Genomic DNA, 18,670 nt, shown 5'->3' on the forward strand with positions numbered 1-18,670 from the left:
GTCTGTTGGTACCAGATTTGAAACTACTTTTATTAGTAGGTAATTTACAACACTCCAACCGGATTCGGATTTTCATGACAAATGTCTGACGTACAGTCACGATCAAAAAGAATGACACCCCTGTCAACCGGGCCCGATAGCAACAGTCCAACTAAAATCTTTTAGGTCTTAAATTTCAACAAAACTGTCCGGCTAGTTTAGACAATATCCAGCTAGTTTACAAACTAACCAAACGTACACATTTACCGTATCATTTCGAAAAGGTTTGTGGCTTCGGTTTTAAGGGTGTCATTCTATTTGATAGTGACTGTACAAAACCTTACGAGACTGTTGAATGTTGTTCCTCTATTAATAGTATCTTTTCAAATTTGAGTTCAGTATTGCCAACAGGATTAGAATTTTTGGATCAATATGTAGTTTCGAAAACTATCTAGCAGCGATTAATCGAATTATCGAATTATTAATCTGCTTGATAGCCAACTATGTGAACATACTCACGGTTTCTTATTAAGTTACGAACATATTATTTTATTTTTGTTTCTTTTTTATATATGTTAATTTGTTTTATAAGCAAAAACCAAGATAGTTGTTGGTTGATATATTGGTATACTTGAATTATGAAAATATTTTAAATAAGTCACAACACATATTTTTGTTGCTAGTTTGAATAAAATGTCTAAAATAAAGCAATTTACAAGTACATAATACCTCGTTTCTTCTATAAAATGATCGATGAGTAATGAAATCTGTTCTCAATTAAATAATTGATTACCTAATTAATTATCAATTTATTATTCACTATAGGTAACATTAATTTACTTCATAATTATTTATCGATTAATGAGTAATTATATCTATTAATCGATGAATTACTCGATTATTTTTTTACACTCTTAATTGATAAGTTAAAATCGACATCACTGCTCTAACTGGTAGATATCTATATTTTGTTAATTTAAGATTTGATAGTCACAATGAAAAAAGTTATGATCTCAGCAAAGTGATGAAATTAAATTAAAACAATATTTTTCTACAAAAAATTGGAAAAATTGAAAATTAGAGGAACTACAGTAAAATTTCTCAACAACGGAGACCGATGGGGAATCTTTAATTGTCCGTTGTGGAGAGGTGTCCCTAATGAGAGGTGGGCAATTTTAATATAATTTTTATATAATTCTTTTTAATGAACAAATAGGTGTAATTGTGACAAAAGTGTCACAGAAGCTATACCTCTACTATATTTACTAATCCCTCAACATAACGCCACAAAATTTGTTATTTATAAGACCATGCCTTTACCAAAGATGTTCAAATTTAAAACATCTGCAAAAATATTTTTTAGAAAAAATTGATTTACTCCTACGCAGAATTCTCGAATAACCTAAGTAGGTTAAATAATATTTACTGTACTATTTCTAACTGTATTGAATTCTTTCAATTTTTTAACTATTTTGATGTCTATAAGATATATTTTGTTATTAAACTTTTTATTATTATAAAATCAAATTATTCACACAGCATGTGTTTATTGTAGTGCTAGGGCAAATTAATTTTCTCTTTAGTACTACCGTCCTCATCAATTTTTTTGTCACATTTTTCTAATAATTTTTGCACACACTCATCGATATTTAATTGTGGATTTTCGGTTAGAACTTTCCATCCATAATTGAGGATTTTTATTGTCCGCGTCCGTTATACAGAGTACGTTATGTACAGAGATTTTTTTACAATATTTTTTAATGCATTTTTTACGTTCCTACTAAAATGTTCCTTGTGAAGAGGTGTCCGTTATGCGGAGGTTTGATTAAAGGAGGTTTCACTGTACTCATGTTTGAATACGAGATGAAATCTATAACAATGTTAAAAGTAATTTCTAACAGTTCCTTTAATATTTTGACTTTTTCAATTTTTTTTCGGAAAATACATATTACTGCTTTAATTTTTTCAATAGCGTATTATGTATCTCAGTAAAAAAGACGCATTATACTAGATATTATCTACTGATTATAACTTTTTTCATTGTCAGTATCAAATGTTAATAATTACGGAATTTAGGAATGTTTACTAAATACATGTAGGTATACCAACTTTGCTTGTTAAAATTATTTAAAAATTTAAGTGTTTTTTTCACGAATTATTTGGGGAACTAAAATACTTTTATTGAACATTTTTTCTCTATCCGTTCTTTTTCGGCAAAAATTATCATTCCCTAGGATTATGCGTGTAAGTTAAGACTCATCCTGTATTCTAAATAATATGCATCATTAATATTTTGGTCAAGTGTACATCCTGCTGAAAATAACTGCTATTTAGATTTTCATTCTCGTAACTACTACTAATTTTATGGTCTCCGTGTTTTACAACTGCTTTAAAGTCTCTTGAGCTTCTACTATCAACCTACTAGCTACTCCCTAAAATATATGTACAATTTTTTCAAAAATCCCTCTTTGTATTAAGTATTTATCTCAAAAATATTTAAGTTTAGTAGAAATCTAAACTTTATTAGTTTATTAGAATATTTTTTTAAGACAAATTGGGTTAAACTGACATATTAACATATGGGGTTGCTATAAAAACTTACAAGTTCAACTTAACTGATTATGCTAATGAAATGGTTCACTTGCTTTGATCATCATTTATACCGAGTGCTTAAAAATCGGCTCACCAACTCAATGAAATGTGGTAGAGAATTGCTTACACATAAAGGTAAAAATATTAAAAAAAAATTTTTGTATCAAAATTATTGATAAATAACGAATTTTAAATAAATGATATGTGGCAACGTTGACCAACAGTCGTGATCGCAGTAGAATTTGATCAACAATAAAAATAAATTATTTTTGAAACGGTTTCCTAGGAAATAGTTCACAGTGTTGGCACATCTACAAACTGTGATTTTTTTTTATAAATTTTAATTTTTTCAAATTAAAAAAACTGCTTAAGTCTGATAGTAAATTTAAAAATTATTATTCATCGTTTTGTTAGAGAACGATTACTTAGTGAGAAATACAAAAACATTAGAAAATAATGAAAACTGAAGAAGTTAGCAAAATAAGTTTGTAGTTCCAGATTTTTTAAAATAAAACTTTAGGAATTTTTTCAAGATTGTGCGTCATTTTTTGAGCATTCTGTATGTTTAAAAAGTTAATCATACCATTAGAAGGTTATTAAATTAAGTTTCTATTAACTGGCTTTTTTAATAATCTAGAACTTTATAAAGAGTAAAGAACTAACAAATTCTTGGCAAAAAATCTTGATTCTTGATCACTGAATTTTGTTAACTCAGTTACTCAGTTCTTGACTAGATCTTGTTTTGATCATGTGATTCAAACAGTGAGAAATAATTGTTCTGTTATAAATGTTATAATTAATGATCTCGCAATTTGTGGTATTTCACATCATTTATTATTCTACGATAACGTCGATAACCAATATTTCGAATATATTAGTCCTGCCAACAAAAGATAAACAAACTTCCGTTATTACCATTAGCTTTGTTTATTTTATCTCCATTATGTAAATTTTTCACACAAAATATAGATTAGTCGTAAGCGACCTAACCATGCTAATATAACTATAGTCATAATCACAACTGCTTTTTTGCGTCTTTTTAATACCTAACATAAAATGTGGTACAAAGTGGTTCGAGAAAATAAACACGACTTGTTACTTACTCCATATTTTAGAAACGTCACTTCCGATAAATATAAAATTTTATATTCGTTGCAACTTAGCTTTGGCAATATTTTGGCTGCAACTTGCAGCTTGTCCATCCCCATGTGAAAATTCCGTGGGCTCTTAGCTTGTCGCCTTTTTAAATAAATAATGTCTGGAAACTTGGACGGTTTACAGTCAAATCGCAAATGGCGAAGTTGGGAAACCGTCTTGTGAAAATTTGATGCGTCAACTGCAATCTTAACCGATCAGCGATTTTTACCATAAACGAAGACTTGGCTAAATGCAGGTGTGTGTGAACTTTACAAAACCGGTAACGTCAATATCGATACGGACACAAACGGCTTAGGAAAGTTAGTTATCGGACGATCGTAAAATGCACTGCACGCATAATTCTCTTTTATTTTCCTCGGATGGGATGGTGGAGCGCGCTGTCAGACAAGGTAATTACTCGTAGTACAATAAGATCGTTGACAATAAATTCTCTTAGAGTCAAACAGTTTCTGATTTTGCATAGTCTTTTAAATAAGGACACTCCGTATACAGCCTGTTCCCTCAAAACCCCGCATTAGAAGTATTGAAAGTTTGAATAAAGATATTTATTTGAGAGTTGGTTCTCAGCCATAATTCGTTGAGTACTGTTCAATGAAAATATTTTCAAGATGGCGGCACTTTCGGTTATACCGGAAGTCTCTATCAACTTTCTTATTTTAAATGGAAAGCTATGTTTTTCCCTGCGTTTTTGGGTTAGTTGAGTTATTTTAAGGGAGTTTTTATCAGCTTTCCCTATATCTAAGTTTAACCGTTTTTGAGATATTTAGGATTTTTTGAAAATTTTTGGATTTGCACCTGTTATTTAAAAAATTGGCAACTCTCTTAGTTTTAGAGATTTCGAAATCATATTTGGAGAATTAAAAGAGAAAGCCTATATCTGTTCTCCAGTATGTTCAAAATTGGAAAAGAAGTTAATAAACCCAAAAATTTTAGGGTTAGTTTGGGCAACGTTAAGTACCCATAACTTATTTTTTTCAAATAGGATGTCCCAATTTTTATTTTATTAGATGGAGAAGAATTCTTTCTGCATTGATCTGTATTAGCATTTCCTATACCTGTCTGTGATAATTTTCAAGTTATGTTGATTTTTTTGACATTGTAGAAAATTTCTAATTAACCACAGCTATTTTTGCATAGTTTGCCATAAAAACATTTCTGATTAAACAAACGACAAACTCTGTTCAAAATTATGTTGTCCGTCCTATGAAAACAAAATAAATTCATTGAATGTTGGTTTAAAAAAACGTAATTTCTCACATTTTTTTCCTCGTTTCCATGTCAACCTATGAGAAAAGATCTATGGCTAATGAGTTTCTTTCCCAACAAAAAGTTTTTGTATCTTCAAAACTATTAAACATAAGAAAAGGGAATGCTAATACAGTTCGAAATAAATTTAAATTCTTTACGATTTAAAAAAATGAAATTTGTGGCATTTCATTAAAAAAAAATGAGTTATGGGTGCTTAAAGTTCTGAAAACTTAACTTTTAACATTTGGAGTTCGTTACCTTTTTTTAGAAATTTGAAAACACCGATAGAAAGATCTATGCTTCCTCTTTCGTATGAGCTAAAAAACGTTTCCAAATTAAAAAAAAAATACAGAGTTATCGATTTTTAAACTGGAGGGTGCAAATTCAAAAAAAAATTAAAAACCTTAAATATTTCATAAACGGCTAAATTTAGGTATAGGGAAAGTTTATGAAAACTACCTTCAAATAACTCTAATAATCCAAAAACTCAGTAAAAAATATAGTTTTACGTTTACAATAAGCAAGTTGATAGCAACTTTGATATAACCGGAAATGTCACCTTCTTGAAAATATTTTCATTGAACAGGACCTAAGAGATTATGGTTATACAGGGTGTCTCAGCTAAGACTTTCGAGCTTAATATCTCAGTTATTTGTCAACGGATTGTTATGAAATTTTGAATGCACATATTTTAGGAGGTGGTCTTTCAATTAGGGACAAAAAATGACCTCAAGTTAAAAAATGAAATTTTAAAACACATTTCTTTTATTTAAAATTAAGCCAAATTTCCGTTGGATCATTAAACCCCGAAAAATAAATGACCATACAAAAAATTAACCAAATCGCTCGGCTGATCCAAGAAAAAAATTAAATTTTGTTGTTAAAAATTTAATCCAAATTTTGATAGTAATTTGGACAGTCACCTTTTGAAACAATTGATCAAGCATTTTTATGCGGCATTTTGTGTACCACTGAAAAAACTGTCAAAAGTGTGCGCGCTGTCAGAAAAGTAAAATTGTTTTAATTTGGTGAAATTACTTTAAAAACCAACAACAGTGGCTGAAATTTCTGTGTTGTTGAAAAAGGAATCAATATTTGCCTATGGAAAGTGCGTTGGACTTTTTGTGAAATGTTATTTATGAAATTTAAAGTTTAAAGAATCGTCAATAATTTGACGACAGGAAGCGTTCCTGAACTAAATCGAGTGAGAAAACATGTCACTGGAAACGAAGCAATAGTTGGGGCTATAATTCAAGCTCTTGAAGAAATCCAGTCAGCAGTGTACGAAACATTTCCAAAGTCCTGAATGTTCAAGTGTCTAGAATTTTTCAGTTGTTGCTCAGTCTTTTAGTCCTTTTTAAAAGAATTAAAGCATCCAGTACCAAAAGTAAGTCACAAATATTGTTTTTAACTTTGTATGGGTGAGAGATAATTGTGAAATGTCCCTTGCGTAACAGTTACTTTTCTGCGAGTAGGATTGACCAAAATTCAATGGTAGTGCTCATTTGTCTCATAGACATCTACGCTTTTGCATCTGTACCCACGTTTAACAGTTTGTTTCTCATTTTTCTCGCGAAACAGACGTTTTCCACGAACGAGTTTTTTCTGACAGCATTTTTCACTGACGATACATTTTTTAATATAAGTCTTAAAAGGCCTAACATTTTAAAAAGGCATGTAAAAATTACGTTTTCGAAACTTGAGTTGTTGCATTAATTGGATTTTAATCTTTATCTTCTAAAATATTTGCATTTTAAATTTCATAAAAATCCGTTGACAAATATCTGAGATATCAGGCTCGAAAGTCTTAGCTGAAACACGCTGTATACAAATTTTCAGATGAGTGTCTTTATCAGAACTACTAATACTTCTAATGTGGGGTTTAGACGGAACATCCTGTAGAGAGGTGTGGATGCAGTATTTATTTGTCGATGCGCTTGCCGTAATTTTTTAAATTCCATCAGAATGCTTATAAAAAACACGTTGGGTGTGTCATTTCATTTAAAAGAGATCTAATAATTTGATGCATCTTTTTGTGAAGCCATACTCGTGAATCTAATTGAATTTGAAATTTAAATTAGAACACATGTACTAGTCTACCTAGAAGGCCAACCCAAAGAAAAATGAAGCGTATACAGAATTCCAATTAAAATAACGATCTAGCATAATACGCATCTAATTAAATAGAAACAAATTTGTGTTAAAATTTCATGGCATCATTACCTTACTATTTTATTTGCACGCACACACCCACAATTGGGTCCAATGTGCCCACGTATTAACTTATTCTAAATCATCCTAAGTGGGTTGAAATTAGAATTAGAATTAAGCTTCAAATTATTCATTGTAATAATTTGGATGTTATCAATCAAATGTGACACACAATTTTTGAAATTAAATTTATTTACATGTTACTGATTAATGGTCGTGCTACAATTTGAACTGGTTGTCACATGAAACGTTTCGAAATACATTTTCACGCAGAAGATATTTCTTTATGATCGCATTTTTCAGAAGAACTTGTTTAATTGAATGAAAATAAACCACTTCCCAAAACGTTCTTGTGTGAAAATGGAGGTAGTTTCCATGTGTCTTCATCCTTACAAGAACTTGTTATTAAGTCTAGACAAGTTTTAATAAAATTTTATTACAAACTTTTAGTTAAAAAATAAGTAAATAAGTGGAATTGTGGCAGTTTACGATCTGTTCATTTTATTTGTTAGACTGAGACGACTTAATTCACGACAAGGTTTTTATGGTGGAAAACTCAGTTGCACTGTAAAAACATCGACGGTTTTGTTGAAATTGACTGTCAATTTCGATACAATCTCCACATAGTTTTCACAGCTATCTAGACAAAACTTATGAATAAACTATCCTACATGTAACTGTAAAGCTGGACTCACTGATTAAAACATTTTTTATTATTATTAGTGACATTAAATAACGTATACGAAATTTTCTAGTGGATAACGAAGCAGAACTATGAACTTACGAAATTTTATGTTACATTCGTTAGAATTCTTATATGGACTGTAAATTTTTAATGAGACTAGTATAATATTCAGCATTCAACGAATTATGATAATGCGGATGCATACTTTATTATATGTAAATAAAGTCATAAAAATACGGAAACCTAAATAATGTCAAATATGTGTACTTTTTATTTGAATATTTGACACGAATTCCGGTCGATCAATAGTTACTAAACGGAGTATTTTGTAGGAAATTATTTTATTAGAGGTATAATTTCCCGAAATGGGACATTTATACATGTTACCTGTTTCGAACAGCTCATAAAAAACTAATTAAGAGGATATAACTTTTATGGGTCCTCGACAGTTTCTTCAGTTATAAAGATTTTATTGTTCATTATTTTATGCAAAATTACAGGGTTGTCGACGAGCAAAATTTGTGACAAATTTTGTTTTAATCAAATGGTGTTTACTACTTATTATTTTTTATTTCAATTGCGTACAGAAAATCATAAGGTATAAAATATCTGTTTTGTTCTGTACTGGTTCTAAATCAACTACTTTTTTAGTTTTTTGTTTAAATAAAGAGGTTTATAGAAGCTAAATGTTAAAACAGCTTGTTTCCAAACATTTTTTACACAGAGAACGACTAAAATAACTGACTAATTAGGAGCTCTAATTATCTCTGAGTTTAAATGCGTAAAGTTTACTATAACCTTAGCTATTCTCTCAAAGTTTACCTGTCTCTGACTTAATAAATTATTGCATTATTTATGAAGTTGTTGACAGCTGACAACAAATGCAAATCCAGTGATAAACTTTATCTCTAGGAAAAACCACTTGTGTCATTTGCTTCCTTATTGGACCTACCCAACGCATGTTGTTCTTCCTTGCAGAATTAGATATCAACATGAGGGAGGGATTTCTATAAGGAGAAAGGGTTTTGATATGCAGGCCCTTAAAAAAAAGATACATTTTACAATTATTTGTAAACAACCACTTGAAAAGATTAAATTATACTTCTCTTGCTTTTGTTTATGTGAAAAGGGCGCTAAATTAATGCAGAATAACAATTAACAAAAAAAAAATGAAGCAAACTTTAAAAAAAGTTCTACATTAATAAAAATTATGCAATTTATTTTCAAAATAATTTATTGGTATAGGAAGCACTTTCTAACATTAACAGAGACATTTCTTTTAAGAGAAATTTTGTTTAAACAAGAAAAAATAACATGATTTTTGAATCAGTTTATGACTTTTTGGCTTATCTTTGACGAAGGCTGAGACTTTACCTTTAAATACTCGTAGAGATCCAAGTCGTGTTTTTAAGTAATTTTAACGAAAATTCTCAAAATAATTGGTCAAGAAATGGTCGTAAAATGTAAGAATAATATCTTTTCCGACTCAGTTCTGCTCCAAAAAATGTATCAACTCATAAACGCAAGGGTAGTATGATTTTGACACAACATAGTGAACTTTTAATTTGGTTTAACAAATTTTTGGGAAATAAGAACTTTTTTTTTCTTAAAACATACAAAAGGAAGTTTATTTTTGTAATTTTCTGGTTTGACCAAATTTTCGTCCTACTTTAGGGCGACTTAGACTATACATATTTATCTTAAAAACGTGAAAGATGCCGTATTTTTGTAATTTCTATTTTTTTTTGACAAATCTCATTAAAATAATCGCATTATTTTAACTATTTAGTTTACAACATTTACATTTACAACAAAATATTTGTAGTAGGTACATGAAAGGAGAGTCTGCTATAGTAGTTTGAATGTAAATCGGACGCTTTATTGTCGAGTAGATTTTTAAACGAATTTTAAACTGATTTACACAAAAACGAGGTGAATACAATATTTTATTCTTCGAATTAGACTCAACAAGGCTTAAAATTGCTTTAATTTTGTTAAAATTTATCTGACGTCTCGTATTGAAAAATGCCAAATAATTTTCAAAACTTTCTAACACAGGAGAAAACCGTAAATTCTGACAGTGTTGAAGAATAATAGTTATTAATAATACAAGAGCTAAAACACAAGCTTAAAGTTCGAGGGCTTATGCAACCAGCGTATGCGAGTGCATAGACACCCGAGAACTTTAAGCGTTTTCGCATGAGTGTTGTTTAAACTTTTTTGTTGAAACATTTTAATCAAAAACATGTTGCTATGGGGAGCGTGTTTTAAAATAGTGAAAACACGTTGCTTCGGAAAACGTGTTTTAAAATAGTGTTTATAATTTATGAGGCAGATATTAAAAAGAAGGCTTGAAATATCACAAAAAAAAATAATTAAAGTAGCGTATTTTGGTCGTTTAAGCTCGTTTTTGACCAAGAAATAATTGTATAAAAAAATTTCAAAACAAATTTTGTTAAACTCAGTTTTTTAAGAGTCAATATATTTTGTATTTTTTTCCAAAGTTTAAGGACATTTTTTGAAGTCAACACTAAACTTTTTCGATTAATTTCGTTATACGGGCTGAAAAATCACAAAATTTGATTCAAATTGATGTTATTATTGTAGCTTTATTACCCACAAAAAATGTATTTTTTGTATTTTTTTAAAAACCAATATTCAGTAATCACAACGAAATCAGCGTTCATGTTATTAAATATAGTGGAACTCTGGTTCTTATAACGAACATTCAAGGGGCTTCAGAATTATTCGTTATAATATAACCCATCGTTCGTTGTAACCGAACGTCGTCCTTATGGAGTAATTTTTAAGTTAAATGAGTTCTAAAGTTTGAAATAGATACAGGAACTAGAACTTAATCTATTTTATTCAGAAAGATGCATAATCACATAGGTATACATATGATAACATAGCAAATATTCAATTTACGAGTATTTACTTATATGTGTTTGCATTTAACATTTTAGCCGTTTTCCAGATTTGTGTCACATTTAGAATATTTCTGCAATATCGGGATGTTTATTTTTGTAGAATGCAACAAAAATGCTCGTAAAATAACCCAGTCGTAGACCGCATTTTTGTCTAAATATTTGCCTAAATTTGGATAATTATGTTTGCTGTAAGCGAGGTACATTTGTTCGTAAAAATTGAACCAATTTCTTGCAAGTATAATATAGGACTTTAAAACTAAACCGAGCGTTCCTTAAAAGACGGGTTCGTTGTAACCGAGTTCCACTGTACTTTATTTTATTTTCTATTCATAGAAATTCTCAAGAATTCGTTATAATAATTGTTAATTAGTAATTAAAAATATTAATTTTAATATTAATTACCGATAACTGTAAAAAAATCTAATAAAATTCACTTGTATTTAAAAAAGTTCGCTGAATTCTATGTAGTTTCTGAATTGGTTTTGAGATACTTAACAAATTCAATTAAATTTACTGATGATATCAGGTTCGGATATCACATTTTGGCCCAAAAAGGAGTTCTAAATTCGAATATTGCATCAGAAAATTACTAGAAACACTTACTTTTGCCATATATTTTTTGAACGACAATGTTTTAACAAAAACACTGAACCACTCAGAATGATTTGTAGACTTTTTCTTCCCAAATTCCTCCAATAAGAGTTCGAGAAATCTTCGGTTCGATTTTAAGATAAATTCAGTTGTGACTCATCCTGAACCCACCCCTGGTTTAAAACCTTGTTATTTTGTTACAATCTCGGGGAATCACCGATAACTTAGGCAACCCATTGCTCCGCTAACAGTTCGTTATAAAGTTGCGTAAATGCACTCATTTATCACTTGCAGAGTCCCGAAAATAACGCGAAATTCCCACTGTTATCTCCTTTGTCACGTTGGAGTATATTGCCCGTATATTCAGGCAAATATACGCATTATTGGTAGTATAACTTTTGGGCGTAATAACGTAGCGTGATCTTTTGGAGGGGACACCAAACACAGTACGCAACCGCGCTGTCTGAACTTCCTAGCTTCTCCCCTCTCTTGACTCCGTCATGGCACTTGAACCCAGAACCCGTGGAGTGTGTGTGTTGCCGAGTGTATAGGGTGCCAAAATTACGCTGTTCTCTCTAAAACCCGGCTCAAATCGGCGGACTTCCACCAGGGTTTGTGGACTTCGGCGAGGATTTTTTGTGGTTTCTGTGCTGTGTGAATGCTGTGTCTTTTGGGTTTTTGTTGAGACTGTGTTTTGTTGCCGTTGATGAGAATTAATTGCCATGAGGAGGATTAGTGGTGAGTTCCGGATCCAGTTTTTCTATTTCTACGCCACTATCACTGCTGATTGTAAGGTCCGATTGACTAAGCAATAAATTTAAATTATGACCGACATCGGACACCAATAATATTGATAATGACTGATAACACTTTGAAGGAGTAAAGGATACCACGCATGTTTTGTTTTGTTTGTACATACGACGGACACTAGCTACAATAATAGGTACCTAATTGCTGCATTCAGCCCATTAATCATTGTTTTTATGCAAGTAATCCTCTTTCCAATCATCGGATTCGAGATAACTTTGTACAATATAACTGTAGAACTTTGTTGCGGGTCAATTTAAACGCCGTTTGAGATTTAAGATACTGGGGCTAGAGGGCGGCAGGTGGGCTTTTGGTGGTACTACCTGAGCTTTTTTAATCTGTGGAGGAAAATAGGTCACGATGGAAACAGGTCCCGTGGTAATATGCCCGCCTTTCGGAACACTTTGTTTTGCAAATGTAGACAAGCTGTCTATTAGGTTTATTGACGTGTGTTGATTCTAACGCTATCTTTGAAATTTTTTGTCGAAAGTGATTTATGCAAATAGTTTACGACTGTTATGTTGTTGCATTTGTGAGGTTGGTTTACGATAGTTTCGTTTTAAAAATGATATATTGTTTCAAAGTAGCAACAATAATGCAACACTACCTGCATTACGTAATTCATTCATTTAACGTTTACGTCAGTGTTTACTAAAATAGTTAACAACAAAAAATGAAATATGCTGATTACTAGCGTTTCGTTTCTACGAGAAATTTGCATAAACGTGGAATGAAAAACTGTGGAGTGGACTCAACTTTTTATCTGCTCATTGATAAACGCACAGTTTTCAACCGCTTTAAAAAGAATGGACATTTCTATTTTGCAATAATGGGAAAATTACAAAGAACAGATTGCTTTGCTCCATAAAACAAGAAGAATGGTTCGAAGAGTGCAAATTTATTTTGAATGAACCATCGAAATTTACAAATAACATTGACCACAACACTTTACTTCAAAAGATTTCATTTTTTTTTGTAAAAATATCCACTGTTAGAAAAATTAACTACACATACTTATTACTTATTAGCTATTCTCTCAAAATTAGCACTTATAAATTACTCATGGACGTCAAAAAAGTAATAGCTAATGTAATTTATAACAAGTGTTCAATAATTGTTCTGGTCGTGGTTTGCTGTGGTTTTCTCTTTCTAGCATGAACGTAGGTTGCGTGATAAGTTCATATGGTTTGCTGTCAACTGTTTAAATGTTGTCTTATTTTTGCATTTAAGAGTTTTTGATAAAAATCACATTGAAAATCATGATAATTGTATGCAAACGTTGAAGAATTTACTCTGCAAGCTCAGTTGAACGTGTGAATTTTTGGCCTGACATTGACAGCACTGACAGCTGTCATCTGTAATGTTTTGTAATGTTAACCAAGACATACGTTTTTTGTGACAATTGCCACACATAGGCGATAATTATTGAAAACTTGTTACTTTAAATGGGAGATCTAATTATTAGCAACTATTATACAATTTTATCAATCTTATTTAAAAAAATAATTCGGTAAAATGCGACAGCTAATATGAACTTTATTTAAAAAAGATATAATTTTTTGTAGGCTATGATACACAAAATGGTGATTTTTTCAAGGACTATGTGTTTCATGCTGAGTTATTTTTGCAAATTAGATTACAAAAAAATATTTGAAGTGCTAGTAATAACCCAAAAATCTGAGCTTTGACGAAATACATATCCCTAACTCGAGCAAAAAAACTTATTTTTTTCCAAGTGATGTTCGGGACATTAGAAATACTTGAATCAGTCTGTATAAGCACAAAAAATCAGTGTGGCTCTGTTAAAATTGTTGTTTATACTAAAATATCTTGAAAGTAACAGAGCTCGCTATTAAAAACGTCTCAAACTAGTATATTAAATAGTATAAGTGGATATTGAGGTCTTTAAAACATGCGCGATTTTTCGAGCACGACGGCGTTCCCGGAGTGCTCGAAACAGAGCAAGTGTTTTAAAGACCAGTCATCCACGAATACTTTGTTATTTTTTTATTGGCATATTTTGAAATATAAACACTGGTATTAATATTACAAAAATTGAAAATAATGTAATGTGAGATCAGTATACTATTCGTTGTCATGGAATTAATTGTCATTATAATAAAAAATCATTAAAAAGTCGCTATTTATCTCCATGTTTCTTAAGTTATTGATGTTGCCGTGGACACTTTAAAAGACGCGCTGCGTGGTTTCAATAAGCAAGTTAGATTACCAAGAAAAATATATTTTTCGATGACCGTTTAATAATTTCGATATTAATGAATTATTTTATTTAAAATAATTATTAATATGCGTCATTAATACACTCTTTTTCATTAAGTAACTGTTTTTGAGATTTTGACGTTTTGATGATATTTTGATATAAACAACAAGTTATACTCTTAAAAGAACAATGACGACCAACATTATACATTTTTATAATCCATAATTAATTATTTTTGGTTATTTATACTATTATTATTAATATTTAAATTGTTCAAATTTAGGAACGAAACATATACATTGTTTATGTTCTGAACGTTAGGATATATATTTAGGTTTAAATCATTTTGGATGTATTCGAAATTGTAAAAATTAATTGTAATTCATAATTGTTGGTAATTGTGCGATGAAAAATATGAAATTACTTTTGATCTGTAATTAATTTCTAATTTTGTTCCAAAAGTTTACGGTTAACGAAAAATATTGTATAATAAACTGGTTTGTTAATAGACAATTAATAAACTCAACTATGAAAGGCACTCGCTTCGCTCGTTCGTGCTTTAAACGGTTTAGTATATTAATCGCTTTCATTAATAAACTAGTTTATTAAATAACTACTGTTGCACTTATAAGTGTTATAAGTGGAAAAAAAGCGTCAGCGGGGTGGTATTTATTGAATTTGCAAGCTTTTTAGTTTCTGGTTAAAGTATTTGTCTACAAATTGTCGAAATATTCCTAAAAATCATGACAAATAAATAAATAGTAATAAAGAAGCAAACTGTTAAATATTTAAAGTGATAGGTACCTAAAAAGTAAAATAAAAATAGAGCATGTCGTGGAAAATAATAAACTCAACAAAATATGAGAACGTTAAAGAAGAGATATTAATTAAAGTATCGCAAGATAAGCTTATCTGATAAGATAAGCTTGTCAGTTGTCTATCAATGAATGAAGGATTATTATATCAAAATATTTTTGATCAAAAAGTTAATATTTTGAAGAATTTTATTCGGTTAGCTTATTGGTTTAATAACCTTTTGACTTTCTGAGGGGAACAACAAAATCGCATTGTTACTTTCGGTTTCTTGGTCATTATTGCACAGTTTGCTCCTCGTCTGTGGACTTGCTTTCCTTCCTGTCTTGGTCATTCGAGGGAGCACTTGATGACGTCTCGCTTCAAAGACCAAAGTCCTGTTGTCGACCGAGTGTCTGCCAGTAGTTCGATACTGATATCCTTGAGTGTCCCCATTTATTTTTCTTCATTGTTTGAAACCAATAACACTTTTGAAACTCGTTTCTCAAGTGGCTTGAAATATTCCTTTCCGTCCCAATTCCACTAATAAATTCTCAAAAGTCCCTTCATATCCATACAAGCTCGCCAACATAGCTCGTGATCGATACGTGCTCGAAAAGCCGAATGTAGCGTTATTTTCTGTTAAACCTCGTTCGTATTTTACTTCTCTCAGTTTTCGTTAACAGGGGATGTATTAGCAGATGGTAGTAAATGCGGTTAGGGGCGTTTCTACTGTTCTCCAGGGGAATTACCGTCCCAAACTTAGAAAATCGCGATTTCCTCCCTAAATTATAAATTTGCAACAATCTTGGGGATTCCGATATCCGGCCGTGTGATAATAAGCGTGCGTTTATCATCGGCTGAAAGTGAAAGAAATTTATCTAATGAGGTGATTGTTCGCGTTACGCAAGCATTATGCAAATTCGCACGTAACATTAAGTCGTTGCCGAGATGATTAGCCTTTGTTGGAAGGCCACGAAAATTCGCCAACAGATCGGCTAATTACCGGCCTCTGCGGGTGTTCGTCTTTAATTACACCTCCGAAAATATTCGACAAATCGATCAGTGACGTCCAAATTGCCGGCTCTGTGCAAAGCCAGATTTTGTAATTAATTCCGTTAATTTACATGTGATTAAAACAATCATTGGGAAAATTGGCAAAATTCAGGCGTGGTCAGCGTTATTAATTCAAAATTGATTTTATACACAGTTAAGGTGTTAAGCCCCGTTTAAGTAATCTAATGAATCGCCAGTAAACTGTCAAGAATCCCTACATAACGGGATTCGATCCAATTTGATTAGTTCTAATGATCTTAAATTACTTCAAGCGTTATTTTACGTGACCTGTCTCATACAACATACTTGGCGAAAAAACCCCAAATTCTTCATCGATTACTAAATAAATTTGCATAAACGTATATTTGCACTGGACGTTTAATTGTTATTTTTATTGGTCATTGTACATTCCGATGTTCTTTCGCGAATTTCACACTTCAATTTACTGCCAATTTGCACGTAATATAACTTGGACTTCGTTCGTTATACCCAGGGCCGGATTACCCATTAGGCTACCTGGGCTACAGCCTAGGGGCGCCAACTAAAGTTGAAAGAAATTAACAACTTAAAATAAAATAAAACTTTAAATAACACAAAAAAATTTCAAAAGTTGAGGTGTCTTACATTTTGCAAATTGTAAAATGTAAATGCAGTTGTAGAAATCATTGTCAATGATTTCAACGTTTTTGATAAAAATAAAATATCAAGTTAGAGATACATATTTATATAATTATAACAGATATGTACAAATACCCTAAACATGCCTTGTTTATTTTCTTGATATGAAATCACTTTAAATGCATTTTTGAAGGAAAGTAGGTATACTATAAGTCTTAAACGAAACATGACTTAAATTCTGTTGTGTATCGGTTGTCTACGATGGTTTTTGAGTTCAAATTAATAGAAACATATTCAAAATCAACACTAAACCGAAATTTGGGTAATAAAAAGCTTGTGAGCTAGTTGGGCAGAGAAAACAGTGAAACTGGTTTCAAAATTCTATATAATATATAAAGTGAGTCGTCTAAAAATATTTTTTTTTAATTTCAAAAACTAGTAATCACTCAGAAATCAATTAATGCTATTAAATACTTACATAATAATTTTTTCTATGCATGTGACTTTCTTAGAATTTTTTATGATTCCTCACAAATAAAATTAATTACATAATTAAAAATATTAATATTCACGAACTGGAATTTTCTAATTTCTACTATCATTCTAAATCGATACTTATTTAGATAATGTGTTGAGCAAAAAATTCTTAAGAAAATCGTTGCCAGTCTTAAAATTATGCTTTTTCATTTTTTTGTTTTTGTTTAATTAATTAAATGTTGGGGTTAGTGACACTTTTTTTAACATACTTTTTTCAGAAGACAACATTTAAGCATTGCTTCTTTTTAGAATTACATGAAATATTATTTTTTACCATTTAGTTAATTTAATTAGAAGAAAATGTAGAAAAATTCTGAAACAATTTACATGCATAGAGAACTGTGTAATTATTAGTTTTTAGGATACTGTAAAACATACCTACTCACAGACTCACATTGTAGGTACTGTACTTATAAACAATCAATAGTGATAAAGTTGGTATTATGTGCTCAAAAATTTAAATTCAAGAAGTCTTTTATGCTAGAAGACGTATAGGAACAAAATGGTATACCAACTTATTTTTTTAATTACGTATAATTTGCTTGAAAGTTTTGCATTTATCTTAAAAAATTTCCAATGCGCACAGAAAAATATACGGAGCTCCAGAACTACAATCTGTCCCTCTGGTATCAGTTCTTTACCAAAATTTATCAATTACAATAAAAACCGTTAAAAATTTAAAAAGACATTTTAAACTTATTTAGTTTTGTGTGAAAGGAGTTTTTTTCAGTTAATAATTATAATTCCAGTGATGTTATGGCGGCGCTCAGCTCCATTTGCGTGTGCGTCATCTGACATTTTTGTCACTACGTTTACATAGCAGGGTCATAGCGGTGACAAACTATCAAATATTTTTTGAGGTTACGAAGTGTTTAAATTATGAGTTGTTACAAAAAAATACAGATTCACAAAACAAGAACTAATAAACACAGAATCAAAAACCTAATGAAATGCAAATCACAAAACACAATAAACGAACGGAAAATACTTGCGATTAATACCGATAACACTTTCGACAACCATGCGACAACGACTATAATTTACTGTCAATGTCAGGTTGACAAATTCGTGACATTTGACGGTGTTGTCGAAGTGTACATGTAAATTAATGTTCAAGGATACCACCCCTAGATAGCCCTTAGCTGTTTAAATTTGCATTGTTTTTGATAATTTTTCATGTTGTTTTATGTTTTGTGTTGGTAATGAAAAAATGAAATTGATGACGCACACGCAAATCGAGCTGAC

At 30.7% G+C, this 18,670-nt stretch overlaps 1 protein-coding gene across 3 annotated transcripts in view; it reads left to right on the top strand.

The window, feature by feature from the left end:
• Positions 1 to 18,670, top strand: part of ckn (caskin) — a 275,539-nt gene that overhangs the window by 26,191 nt on the left and 230,678 nt on the right. For 2 of the 3 annotated variants that reach the window (XM_064354848.1, XM_064354842.1), the window contains exon 1: positions 11,880 to 12,132. The exons of the other annotated variant lie outside the window; for it this stretch is intronic. Coding sequence is in view for 1 of the 2 variants with exons in the window: in XM_064354842.1 (XP_064210912.1) it covers positions 12,117 to 12,132 (16 nt within the window). In the remaining variant the exon portion in view is untranslated. Of the gene's footprint in view, positions 1 to 11,879; positions 12,133 to 18,670 lie in introns of those variants that run through there. 3 annotated transcript variants of the gene reach the window in all.

This window comes from Tribolium castaneum, chromosome 1 (assembly GCF_031307605.1).
Source record: "Tribolium castaneum strain GA2 chromosome 1, icTriCast1.1, whole genome shotgun sequence".
Classification (NCBI taxonomy): domain Eukaryota; kingdom Metazoa; phylum Arthropoda; class Insecta; order Coleoptera; family Tenebrionidae; genus Tribolium; species Tribolium castaneum.